The 14,074-nt window shown below is 45.8% G+C and overlaps 1 protein-coding gene across 1 annotated transcript in view; it reads left to right on the forward strand.

The window, feature by feature from the left end:
- TECTA (tectorin alpha) overlaps positions 1–14,074 on the forward strand; it is a 103,558-nt gene that overhangs the window by 70,579 nt on the left and 18,905 nt on the right. Inside the window, exons 13-15 of the mRNA XM_084807234.1 lie at positions 4,332–4,531; positions 11,648–12,031; positions 13,661–13,947. Of these exons, the coding sequence (XP_084663360.1) occupies positions 4,332–4,531; positions 11,648–12,031; positions 13,661–13,947 (871 nt within the window). The remainder of the gene's footprint in view (positions 1–4,331; positions 4,532–11,647; positions 12,032–13,660; positions 13,948–14,074) is intronic.

Raw genomic sequence — 14,074 nt, forward strand, 5'->3', positions numbered from 1 at the left:
TTAGAATAGGGAAAAACTGTAAACACACCGGGAAACTACTAAATTCCAGGGCATAGTCTGAAGGCACCTGAGGCAGCCACCATGCTGAAGCTAAGTGGGTTTGGGTGGTCAGTGCTTGGAGGGGAGACCTCCTGGGAACCACATATAGCCACCTTGAGTTCCACAATGGAAGAAAGGTGGGGTATAAGTGTAATAAATAAATAAATGATGGTGGAGGAGGGGCTGGAGCCAGGGGAATCAGGCACAGCCTTCTGGGGAGCCCTAGAGGGCCAGATTTTGCCGCCAGACCAGAGGTTTTCCACCCCTGACCTAATGAATAAATGCAGTCACAATTAGGGATGCGGAAGTCCCAACTGGCATGCAGCTTTGTAAATGTTCCAAGTGAATGCTACAAACGTCTGGAAGGAAAAGGCACTTTGCTGGTTTTGGGGAGCACCCACAGCTCAAGAGGGGCCATAGGTCAATGGCAGAGCCCCTGCGTTGCGCGCAGAAGGTCTCAGGTTCTATCCTAGGTATCTCCACATCAGGCTGGGAAATCCCCTGCTTGAAACCCTGGAGAACTCTAACTCGGTATAATGCAGCCTCCTTTGTGCCTATGCTGCTGCCTCTGCCTTCCCTGTCCTAGGGCAAGGTGTGTGTGTGTGTGTGTGTGTGTGTGTGTGTGCGCGCACCTCCGTGCGTGCATGCATGTGTGTGGCTTAGGGCAGGGGGAGGCAGAGGTGGCTTGCAAGATTGGGGCAAGCACAGTCCTCATTGATGATAACGAGGGATGCACAGCCCTGACTAAAGACAGGGGAGGTCAGGAAGTTGCAGCATCCAACCAGAATGCCCCCATACACCAGATTGATTATTTATTTATTTATTTATTTATTTATTTATTTATTTATTTATTTTACTATATTTATGTACTGCTCCACATCAAAGATTTTGGAGTGGTGAACAAGATAAAAGAATAAAACCCCATAGTTAAAACAATTAAAACATTTTAAAAGAACAGATTCTGAACATAATAAACCTCAGCTGGTCACTCAGGGAAGGCCTCTCAAAATAATAAGGTCTTCGGGAGGTGCCAAAAGCAACATAACGTTGGTGCCTGCCTGACCTCCAAAGTCAAGGAGTTCCACAGGAAGGGGGCCACCACGCTGAAGGCTCTTTTCCTGGTGGACTCCAACCAGGCCATGGGTCAGTGTGGAAGCACCAGGAGCAAGCCCTCCGATGACCACAGTGACCAGGCAGGTTGGTAAAGAAAGCAGGGCTGTCTCAGGGATCCTGGTCCCCAGTTGTTTAGGGCTTTGTACGCTAGCACCAAAACCTTAAACCTGGCCCAGTAGCAAATAGGCAGCCAGTGCAGTTCCCTCAGCAGAGGAGTTGCATGCTGAAAAGGGGCAGCTCCCGACAACAGCCAAGCTGCTGTGTTCTGCACTAGCTCCAGCTTCCGGACCAGCCTCAAGGGCAGCCCCACACAGAGTGCATTGCGGTAATCCAGTCTTGAGGTTACTGAGGCCTGTGCTGCTGTGGCCAAGCTATCCCTGTCCAGATGTCCTGTCCCCTGCCCCTACGTGGAAATATGGCCAGGTACCCCACTTCACTCGGATAGGAGGAGCTGCTAAACCAGGGGTGGGGAGCCTCTTTCATCCTGGGGCCAAATTCCATTTCGGAGAAGCTCTCAGGGGCCACACTCCAGTGGTGGGCGGGGCCGAAGGCAAAAGGGTGTGTGGCCCAAATACACCAAATACCATCCTATTCTAGCTTGAAGCTCTTACGGCCAGTAACCAAGCCTTAGCAGAGGCATTGCAATGCTTCAGAATGTGGTGGGAAAATGACGCAAAAGCCAGGAAACCAAGAAACCACCAGTGGTCAGGGGAAAGGGTGTGGGGCCAGGGGAAAGGGGCAGAACCCTTTCGGGAATCCCAAGGGGCTGGATTGGGACCCCAGGAGGTTTGATTTGGCCCCTGGGCTGGAGGTTGTGCACCTCTGCGCGAAACAAAGTCTCTCTTTCATGCATACCACAACCCTGTTCTGGAAAGTAGTAGAACAAAACTATTGGTTAAATCTCCAGGTTAAATCTCCAGTCCAAATCTCCACTGGGACCCCAGGAGGTTTGATTTGGCCCTTGGGCTGGAGGTTGTGCACCTCTGCGCGAAACAAAGTCTCTCTTTCATGCATACCACAACCCCGTTCTGGAAAGTAGTAGAACAAAACTATTGGTTAAATCTCCAGGTTAAATCTCCAGTCCAAATCTCCACTGGGACCCCAGGAGGTTTGATTTGGCCCTTGGGTTGGAGGTTGTGCACCTCTGCGCGAAACAAAGTCTCGCTTTCATGCATACCACAACCCCGTTCTGGAAAGTAGTAGAACAAAACTATTGGTTAAATCTCCAGGTTAAATCTCCAGTCCAAATCTCCATTGGGACCCCAGGAGGTTTGATTTGGCCCTTGGGCTGGAGGTTGTGCACCTCTGCGCGAAACAAAGTCTCTCTTTCATACATACTGTCTACAGTACAACCCAGTTCTGGAAAGCAGTAGGTTAAATCTCCAGTCCTAAAGGCAGCCCTTCCTCATTTGTCAAATGCAAATGTTATTCATGTGGGGGAAAGAGTATGTATTTGTTCTAAAGAAGCCTGCCTCTGTGGTCAATAGGATTACAATGCATCGTTCAATTACTCTCCTAGTAAATGAAGATGCAAAGCTTCTCCGGCAGGCCGACTGTCTGGCAAATCAATTGAAAAGTCATTTTCATTGCTAAGAAGATTTAAAAATTAAATTTAGATCATTTTCTATCCACAAATTGATGGACTAAATCAGCCTTGCTCCTGAAATTCAAGGACCTGGTGGCAGCCACTGAGAAGGAGCAGGGTGGCTGAGCACAGGAGTGACATATTTGCTCCGTCTCTGCCCCTTTTACCTTTGGGGTATTTGTGACGGCTCGTGCTAGAGCAGAGCTTTTTCAAACGGCCTCGTAGGCTGGAGGCAAACAGACAGCTTTCCGGAGCGGCACAAAGAGGGTCTGAAGGGGGTATCGTTGGCCCCCATGTGCACGTGGAATTCTTTTGTCCTGTTTTCACCTCTGGTCAAAGCTTTAGTCGATGTACTACAAAAACCTGTTTGGGCAGGGATAACAAGGCAGTTGCTTTGCTAGAGAGTTATTTTCAAGAGGGAGCAAGGGGCAGCCAAGAGCTTAACCAACATCTCCCGATGGCCCGCTGTCAAATCTCATTGCTGCAAACACCATTCATGCCCCCTCCCTTGTTTGTGCCTGAGGCTGACAATTTGGGTGGGGGGAGGAGCAAGCAAAGGCCACTGTCGGAAGGCTGGGCTTAGCCTTAAGGCTGCCATGGCCACCGTGGGCAAAAGAAAGGAGTATGTGTGTGTGTGTTTATACACACACCATAAGCAGCAACAGTAACTCTATCATACTGGTTTCTACCCTCTGAAAAATATTCCCTCTTTCGGTCTCTCTCTCTGTCTCTCTCTCGTAGGGCATGCTGTTTCCAGAATAGTGTCTTCTTCCCGCTATGTCCCATTTAGGCATTAGCTGCTCTGTAGTAGGACGTCTGCCTCTTCTCTGAATCTCTCCGGGAGCTGCCTGTTCACCCTTTAGTGCAGCCCTGCCCAACCGGGCACCCTCCAGATGTGCTGGACTACAGTTCCCATCAGCCTCAGCCAGAAGGTCCATTGCCCCTGCTGGCGGAGGCTGATGGGGGTTGTGGTCCAGCATATCTGGAGGGTGCCAGGTTAGGCAAGGCGGTTTTACTGCCTCACGTCTAGGCCCAATGGAATCCTCACCCACCTCCTCGCCCACCTGGTATCTCGCCCTGTTTTTTTCCCCTTGTAGCATCATTTGACCTTAAAGTGCCGACACGCCACAGAAAACATGCCATCCTTCCCTCTGTGCCACTGCAGTCTCCATGGTGTGCTGAGACTGGGCTCTCCTTACCGATATGCTTCATCAGGGCTAGCTGGAAAAAGAGAAGACACTCCTTAGGGCTTAGTCTTTTCTTCAGCAGTAACAGCTTCATGGAAGCTTACAGGGAGCCCACAGAAGATGGCAGCAATTGTCTCCCCTTCCTTCTTCTTAGTGGCAGTAGTGCTGGGCAAGGGAGGACAGACTGCTTCTACTCCCATGGCGGCCAAGACAGCACTGCTGCTGACAGAGGCAACGTGTCTCTGTGCAATCTAGAGATGCATTGCCTCTCTCAGCCTTTGGTCCTACTGGGCCTTTTGTTGCCCACGCCCTCTATAAGGCAGGAGGACACCCTGTGCTGCAACTGAAGCGTGACCCACTGGCAGGATTGTGTGGCCACGTTAAGAAGCATTGTCTTTTTGTTCTAGCTGTGAGCTGCCCTCCCAACAGCCACTATGAGAGCTGTGTGAGCGTGTGCCAGCCCCGCTGTGCCGCCATCCGCCTGAAAAGCGACTGCAACCATTACTGTGTGGAAGGATGCCAGTGTGATCCAGGCTACGTCCTCAATGGCAAGAGCTGCATCCTGCCTCACAACTGTGGCTGCTACTCCGATGGCAAATACTACGAGGTAAGACGCCCATTTCAAGACGGCGGCACTTCGGGGCTGCCTGTGGGTTCGTGGGCATCATTGGAGTGGCTGGCAGAGAGCGTGGAGGACAATGCAGCAAAAGGAACTCAGGGACAGGCTGCACCTTCTGTGACAGCTGCACCTAGAGCTCATTGCCACAAGATAAGTTCGGCCCAAAGTGGCCTTTAGACAAAAAAAATCCTGGGAGCCTTTTTGTTGTTGCTTGCCATGAAATGCTACGTTTGCAGTGGTATGCCAAAAGGTGAACCTCGGCTGAATTTAGCCACCTAGCCTCAGATGTATCCAACGTCCTCATCACAAGTTGTCACAACTGGAGTTTGTCATGGGCTGGACTTTTTCCTGTAGCCACCATGTGCATAGATGGTCCAAATGGTAGCAGTAGAGAGAAAAAAAATATTGGAGCAAGGTGAAATTTGGGGGAGGGGGAGCTTTGTCCCACATGTAAGATTTCTGAATGAGAAATAACATTAATGCTCCCATAATGCTCCCATCCTACACATACGTATTTCCTTTGAAGTAAGTTTGATGGGTTTAAATGTCCTCTTCCCTACCCCAGTTCTGTCTCGGACCTATGGAAAACCGTTCAAGTAACACAGGGGTTTGGGGGGTTGAGTGGGAGGCAAGCTACTTATCTGAGCGTAGGGAAGGTTGTTCCCTTCCTAGCCTATCTCAAACATTGCCTGTCGGTGGTCTTGAGAACAGGTCCTGAAAGGCTAAAATCCAAATTGATAGATCTATCTGAAGTATGAAACCCAGACAATCCTGTTTGCATTTGTGCTTTTTGTTTTTTTCTCTGAAGGCAAGACTGAAGTTAGAAGTTAAAATGGTTGTGAAACCAGTTTTAAATTTAAATTATTTTAAATCAAAAGTATGTGCTGAACATTGGTCTGTTTCTTTGGGTTTGTTTTTTTTTAAAAAAACCCTGGTCTAAAGATACATTCAGTTCTTGTACATGAGGCATTTATTGTGCTCTTGTCATTCCCCACTCACAATTATTTACAGATTCTTTAGATGACGATGTGACCCTCCAGTTTCACTTCTGTTTTTAAACACTTTCAATGAGGGAAAATGTGGCATTGTTTGTGAAAGCCAAAGAAAAAGCTTTTTCCACTTGTGTAATTGTGGTATTCCACTATACCACAGTGCCACCTAGAGGTTATATAGCAGAAAAGCAGGCAAGGAAATGCTCTTCATGTAGTACTCTGATCTGAATACTGTGACAAAACCGGAAGTAGATACAGTTGATTAAAAGCCTCTTGTAGAAAAGCTCATTATTTCAATTACTTGGATGAATCTTCCGCAAGTTGCAGGACTAAAAAAAAACAAGAAGGGGTACACAAAGAGCTGAAGTGAATTCTTGCTTAAAAGCTCCTTTGTGTTCATAAACATGCATTTTTTAAATGCCAGCAGCAAATGTGAAGTATAGTCCAAGGGCAGCTTTCTTGGTTCTTTGTGTTGCTTTCACAAGAAATAAGGGCCTCTCTGTTTTAGCACCACCTCTGATGCTCTCTCAGTCAATGGCTTCTGTTCTGTAAGAAGCGTTGCATCCTGTAGGGTTTCTTTAAGGAGTTCTCCACATCTATATTCATCCGGGTAGAAACAACAATGCAAAAAGCCTGGTAAGATATGGGAGCATACTGCACAAGTTATGGTGTTTTCCTCCCCTCAGCCGCCTGTCAGATTGGATAGTAATGGTTCCCAAATAAGAAGAAACCAGTTCATGGAGATGGAATGCTCTCTGTCCGCCGTTGCTGCTTCCGACGGTGTCGCTGCCTTAATAGGCTGATTTTGGAGGATGTAAACATAATGCCCTTGGGAACTCATGCTTCTTCAAAAGGGCGAATTTTACCCACAGATCTTTTGCGGGTGCTGCAGGCAGCTTTCTCTCCTTCGCTGGTTTGCATTGCTGGCAGCCCCGGTTTTTCCTTCACCGTTATCTCAGAGCATGATCCTGAAATAATGAATAATGGCAATGTATTTAGTGGTACAGTCTGTGCACGATGTAATATTTATCAGTTTAATCCTCACAATGGAATGACACAGATTCCCAGTAATGAGGCTGTACTTTTCAGCCCTGCTTTCGGGGTTGGGAGAGGGAGGGAGATAACGCTAAAATTAAAGTTTAATAATTTTGTGGCATCATTTGCATGAATGCCGATTGAGATCCTTCCCTGTTACTTACCCCAGTGTGACTAGTGAATCCTTGGGATTTACTCCCTGTTTAGATCATTGAAAGATACAAATTCTGGAGAAAGGATACTTCAGGCTTGGCATTCATGAAGCTATGCTAATGAATGGGAGAGACAGGAGGTTGGTTGATCAAGGAAAAGGACTAGAATGGGACTTTTCAGAGTATATCTTATTCTGATATTGAATGACTGAATAAGTAAAATGTCTGGGAAGCAGATAGAAGCTCCAGTGATTTTCAAGCTCACCTAAATTTTCTGGAAATCATTTCGAAGCTCGTTTCAGCTCGCTTCTGTTTTTGTTTTCAGCCTGCTTTTTGGCTTGTTTGAATGGGAAATGTGCTCATTTCTGTGTGTATTTTTCAAAAGTGTGCCCTTTCCCCCCATTGACTAAAGTGTGAAAATGCATTTTTTTGTTTTGTTTTGGAAAATGTACACATCAAAGTGCATATTTTAAAAAAGAAACATTTTTCAAATGTGATCACAAATTCGGAAATTTACAAACTTTTTTTTTTAAAAAAAAGCTTTCAAGCTCATGTTGAGGATTGTGAGTGGGATGTGTTCATATGACTTGCCAACAGAAACAAAATCCTCATAGATCTGTAGTTTGGGATATTCATAGCTCCATCTGTACCTATTTGCCAGGGACTATCCCTGTTTTCTGATTCTTGTCCCAATAAACCACTGTCCCTCTTTGGTCTCCATTAGGGATGTTGTTGTTGTTGTTCTTGATATTTAGATTTATATCCCACTTTTAAACTAGAGTCTTCGAACTGGCTACTAATATTTATGAAATACAACAGATTCAGCCAGAATCACAAGTTCAAAAAACAAAACTGAACAACTCAACCTGCTCTGTTGGTGCAGGAACCATCATCTGATGCCCCTTCCCATAGGGCAGTTGATGTCAGTTGGCTTGGGTTTGGCAGGGCAGTCCAACTACAGCAGTCCCTGATGTTCACTTTTCCTGCTCCTGTCTCCATTGCTCCTTCCTCCTTCTCACGGGACAGTTGAATTTCCACCCCATGCCAGTTTCACTAAGGATCCCAGCCCGTAGTTCATTCCTTGTTTGGGATCTTGGTTTAAGGGCAAATTATGGTTTGCACAAACAATAGCTTTGTAAAGGAATGGATGCAGTGGCAAACTATGGTATGCTAAGAACCCAGAAGTAAGAAATTGCAAAACCAGGGACGGGACAAAGAGGGAAGGAAGAAGGGGTGCACAAGCCTGAGGCTCTGCTCATGCATGGAATGCCAAACCATAGTTGGATGTTACAATGTACCCTGTGTTTTAGAGGTGATGTGAAGTGATATAGAACCTCACAGAATGCTGGAACATTCTAGGCACACAATGCTTGAACAACACCTGTGCACCAGTTTCCAGACTTGTATTTCCCTGGTAACCTTGCTTTCTCTGGACCTTCTTGTGTTTAGACTGCCTACTACTAACCTTGCCTTTGATACTGACCCTGACTAATTCCTGGAGCTCCATCCTCACACCACCATTAGTAGGACAGAGAGGCACCTTAGCACAGTGAGAGAGCATGTGCTTTGCACGGAGGAGTTCCAGGTTCAGTCCTCAGTAGCATCTCTGGTTAAGAGTCTGATCGCAGGTGATGGAGAAGGCTTCTGCTTGAGTTTCTGGAGAGCCACTGGCAGTCAGAGCAAAGGATGCCTCCCTGGACCTCCCTGTGTTTGGATTTCAGACTGTCTACTGACCTTGCCTTTGATTCTGGCAAGGTCAGTCAAATAGTCTGACCAGGTATAAGACAACTTCCTATGTTTTCAGGAGACAGCTTGGATAGCAATATTAAAAATAAAGGAGTTACAAGCGTATCCCTGTCTTCCTCTGTGGAATGCTGGAGGATATGCTTATCCTGGAAATGATGGACCACAGAGCGATTGTGATCTTTAAAAGCAGCCTTTATCTTCACTCCAGCATCATGACTGCAAACCTTTTGGCAGCTGTGCTGTGCCAGTTCAGGCAGCAGGAAAGATACTGTGAAGAACAGCTCGTGTTCCCAGCTTTGTCCCTCCACTTTCCTGTGGTTTGCTTTTCTGCTGCCTTAAAGAATGTGGCGCCAGGGCCTCTTATCAGCAGAAAAGCCTGCTCCGAGGCTCAGTTATTCTGTAAATCTGATAACAAGAGGGTGGAATGTAATTTGTGCTCCTCCACGCAGGTACACGTCGGTGGTCAAGAGGATATTTGTCGGACTCTGTTTGGAAGGAAGAGCTGGGGAGGTTGCTGTGGAAATTGTAATTTTGAATCTCCTCACTTTTACAAGTGATGAAAGTGTCAAACAAGTGGTGCTGCTTTGGAATTTTTCACACCCCTTTTGGCCTGTCAGAATTAAAGTCCTTGGGTCATGATGTGCATAAAAAAAAAAAAAGCGGGGAAGAAGTACTGGACAATTTTATGACTTTGCTGTGCTTTTAGCTAAGAGGCAGATGGTCTAGAGAAGCCTTCCCCAGTCTAGTACCCTGCAAAAGTGCTGGACTACAACTCCCATTATCCCCAACCAGCATGGCCAGTGGCCCTGCTGGCTGGGAATGATAAGAGTTGTAGTCTGGTGCATCCGGAGGTTATTGAACACTGATTTTATTTCATGCCTTCTCCGTTGTGTGTTGGAAGCATTCTTTGTTCCCAATTACAAATCTGTACACGTAGCATTTGGAGCTGTTTATTTCCCCTTTTGTCTTTCTCCAATGCTTCATGAATTATGTTAGACTAGGGTTGGATCCACATGTGCATGCATGTCATCTGCTGAAAGATGGCTTGTGTTTTTCCTCTTCCCTCTCTGTCCCTGTTTTTTTTTTCCTTTTCTGTTGTGTCTTTTTAGATTGTAAGAGTGCAGGCAGCAGCTGTCCTGTTTTTATTGACTGTGTATAAGCCATGCCAGGCTTTCTGGCTGAGGAGCAGGATAAAAACGCTTCACATAAATAAATGCATTTCAGCAGTTGGTAACTCTCAGATGAACATGTGAATGACCTCCACCCTGAAACACTGGCTGCATTAAGACATAACGCCAAATCATTCAGACATAACACCAAATGGAGAGGAGGAGGATAATGTAAGCCGCCTTGGGTTCCTTGCAAGAGGAAAAAAGGCGGGATATAAATGCAATAATAAAATAAATAGTCATATACTACACACATGACCACAGTCTCAGGTTCATGCACCTCCTTCTCCCATTGCACAGTATAGTTACTTAACTTGCTTCTGATTTCTCAGCAAGCCATAGTTTGCTGTTGCATCAAGCTATGATTTGCACAAATCATAGTTTGCCCTTAAATCAGGATCCCAACCCTTAGTTCATTCCTTGTTTGGAATCCTGGTTTAAGGGCAAAATATGGTTTGCATGAACAATAGTAGCTTTTTAAAGGAATGGCTGCAATGGCAAACTATGGTACTATAAGAACCCAGAAGAAAGTTAAGAAATTGTAGAACTCAGGGACAGGAGGGAGAGGGGAGAAAGAAGGGGTGCACAAACCTGAGGCTCTGCTCATGCGCATAACGCCAAACCGTAGTTGGATATTACAATGCACCCTGTGTTTTAGTGGTGATGTGGGATGATATATAAGTTCTGTCCATTGTCTCTGATCTGTTATAGCTAACTCACACATACTGCTGTCACCAAGTGATTAACATGCATGTCTGAATGTGCCTGGCAGGTGGATTCAGGTGTGCTCCTAGCATGTTGAAAGGCCAAGATTTATTTATTTATTTTGTATGAATGGTGCTCCCCAACGGGCATCCAAGCGCACACTTGTAAGGACTTTCTGGCCATGTTTGGCAGCACACCTGAGCATCAGAGCCCTGGTCCAGGAAATGATCCTTTGGAATGGATGCCTGTATCTGCAGTGGAGAGGACCGCACATCATCGATTTCAGAGGGGTAAAGGCCAGAAGCCACTGACAAGGTGGTCTCTCAGCCACCCTAAGATCAGCTGTCGGTCTGCAGCAGTCCACATCAGTTTAAATATGTGACATGTCTGCCCTCTTCTGGTTGAAATGAAAACTCTAGATCAAGCAATACTACAGTGCCCTGTCCTGCAGCAAAAGTCTTGAACTGAGCAAGGTTTTGTGACTGGGCTGCTGGCTATATGAAGATTATATGCTTTTGTAGCCATCATTGCTCTTTATAAATTGAGGGCATTTTTCACATTATGATTTCTGATGCAAAAATGAGTAACTTGGGGTCAGGAAAAGCATGTGCACTGAATCATGTGCCCAATGGAGTGAGTGTTTATTGCGTTCCAGGGACAGTGCATCAAATATGGCAGTGGTCTTCAGATATGATCTTGTCTGTGATGACAGTAGTAAAATAATGAATCAAACAATCTTCAGCATCAATACAATAAACAAAAAATGACATGGCAGCAAGGAACAAAGCCTTAAACGAACCAGGGATAACCCTGTCAAAGCAGAAACAAGGCAATAATCAATACAAGGGCAGAATCCCATCAACTGCAGCAAGAAGGCAAGCAATGGCACTTAGTCACCCTCAGAAGACTCTGGGAAGAGCCAGGTCTTATCCAGGAGTTGAAAGACAGGGAATGATGGGGTCAGGCACGGTTTCCTGGGAAGGGCATTTCATAGGGTTGGTGTCACAACCAAAAAGGCCCTGTACCTTGTACCCTTGACCTACCAGCTGATCTGAGGTCTTGGTTGTGGGATATGAATCCACCATACTTGTCAGTATGCCATCCACCATACTTGTCAGTGAAAGGACACAGAATAGGACCTCAGATGCTGAACAAAAGTGTGCCGCTTTTGATTCTATTTCTACTTCTTTAGGGGATTCGTTATGGCCACTAGTACAGCCCTTATGGGAGGATCCCGTGTGGCTTCATCCCTTGGAAGAGCCGTTCACATTGCATTCCCCCCTCTCTCTTGCTCATCCCTTGCAGCCCAAACAGCTCTTCTGGAACAGTGACTGCACCCGCCGCTGCCGCTGCTTTCGCCGCAACCTCATCCAGTGCGATCCGCGGCAGTGCAAGTCGGACGAGGAGTGTGCCCTCCGGAACGGAGTCCGCGGCTGCTTCAGCACAAAGAGTTCCTACTGCATTGCAGCGGGGGGAGGGGTATTCCGCACATTTGACGGCGCCTTCCTCCGCTTCCCTGCCAACTGTGCCTTCGTCCTCTCCACCATTTGCCAGAAACTCCCTGATGTCTCCTTCCAGCTCATCATCAATTTCGATAAGTGGTCTTCCCCCAACCTGACTGTCATCTCACCTGTTTACTTCTATATTAATGAAGAGCAGATCCTTATCAGCGATCGTAATACCGTCAAGGTACAGTATCAACCCTTTGTGCCACCTTCAACGGCCTTTAGGAGGTAATTCTAATCTATAGGTAACTGGTGGCCCTACCAGGAATGGCGTATATGCCAAGGTTCTGATAGGGATATACCACATCCTGTTCCAAGCAGTGAGCGTAGCCAGGATGGGGTGCAAGACTGAGTGAGAGATTCATCTAGGAGTTCAAGCAGGACCGTGGATAGCTCCAACGGGATCTCAGGCTAGATGTTGCTTCAGCAACAATCTGAAGTTCACTGAAACTTTAAATAAGTCACTTATTTAAATAGCTTTAAATAGCGCAGTCTAGGTACCTAGCTGCACTCCTGTCAGCAAAAACCTTCTGTATTTAAATGGCAACTTACCTGATTTTGTAACCATTGGCCCTAATGTTGTTGTGGGGGGATTGCAGCTCCACTGCAGTTTCTGGAGAGGAGTCTTCAGAATCTGATGATGATGGTAATGGGGAGGTGGTGGTAGGATGAACTCTGGTAGTTCCTCCTGCTCCAGATCCTTGGGGGAAGTGGGCTCATTTGGGGTCTGTGATGAGGGTGAATTCTTCCTCCACTCTGCTTCTTCCTCAGATACTATGGCTTCATCCTTTAATATTTTTTGTTAAAAAATATTATTTACAATATTATTTAACATATAAGAGCAAATACAATTCCAAAAATGGGAAAGTCTTAATACTATCCATTAATAACCATGCTTTCTGAATTCAGTACTCTTTACTTTTTTTCCTTAGACTCAATTGCAGCTCTTCAACAACTACGAAAACCTCTTTCCATATATTACAATTATTATTATTTTGTCTCCAATACTGAATGAATGTGTTCCATTGAGCTAGAGAATCCTTTTTTGTAACTTGACTCTCCCATATATTTTTTAGAATATGAGATCTTATGAATTAATTCTCTATGCCAGATATTAGTTTCCCATTCCTTTAGAGATGGCATTTCTTGCTTTTTCCAATTCCTTGCTATTAGAATCTGAGCTGAAATCAACATGTTTGCAATCATCCATTTATTCTTAGTTACTACTCATCCATCTATCTCACCTATGGCCGCATGCCTTGAGTAGGAGTCATCCAATCCCACCAACAACATATTGGTGTTAACTAGGACCTGAGACTGTAGGTTCTGGAGTTAAAAGCCTGGCTTTCTAGCATATATCAAATGTGAAATTTTCTGGCTAGGGATTTGGAGCGCTGAATTCTAAAATTCAGATCCCTAAATTCCCAGGTTTTGTTGGGAACTCTAATAGTACAATCCTATGCATGTTTAAACAAAAATAACTCCTACAACTCCCAGCACCCTCCCCGCCTGCCCCCAGCATTATGTCAGCATTATGTCAGCATTATTAGACTTATTTCTGTCTAAACATGCATAGGATTGCACCCTTAACCTACCAGCTGATCTGAGGTCTTGGTTGTGGGATATGAATCGCATCAACAGCTAAGCTGTGATGTAGAATTTGAACTTTTGGAATTTAAACTTTAAAGATTAAACTCTTCAAAATGTCATACTGTAATTCAGTGATCTTGTCAAATCCTGAATTTATCCAAAAGGAAAAACCAACAAATAACCTTCGCTGTCAGCCTAAAATGCTATTTATTTCCACCATTAGGTCAATGGGACACAGGTGAACGTCCCCTTTGTGACGGGTTTGTCAACCAAAATCTACAGCATGGAGGGTTTCCTGGTTATTGACACAAGCCCCGATATCCAGATCCACTACAATGGCTTCAACGTCATCAAAATCACCATCAGCGAGCGCTTGCAAAATAAGGTCTGTGGCCTTTGCGGGAACTTCAACGGGGATCGGACAGACGATTATGTCACCCTGCGGGGGAAACCGGTTGTGAGCAGCGTCTTCTTGGCACAGAGCTGGAAGACCAATGGCATGCAGAAGAGGTGAGCTGAGAGAAGTGGTGATGCTACTCTGCACCTGAGACCCTTGCTCCACATCAGAGCTGGCCCTGCCATTAGGCAAAGTGAGGTGGTGGATGCTAGGAGGTGGCAGCCAGTGGTGCACGTAAGT

The sequence above is a fragment of the Heloderma suspectum genome, chromosome 6, assembly GCF_057233095.1.
Source record: "Heloderma suspectum isolate Gila_16-S chromosome 6, 16-S_ref, whole genome shotgun sequence".
Lineage (NCBI taxonomy): Eukaryota > Metazoa > Chordata > Lepidosauria > Squamata > Helodermatidae > Heloderma > Heloderma suspectum.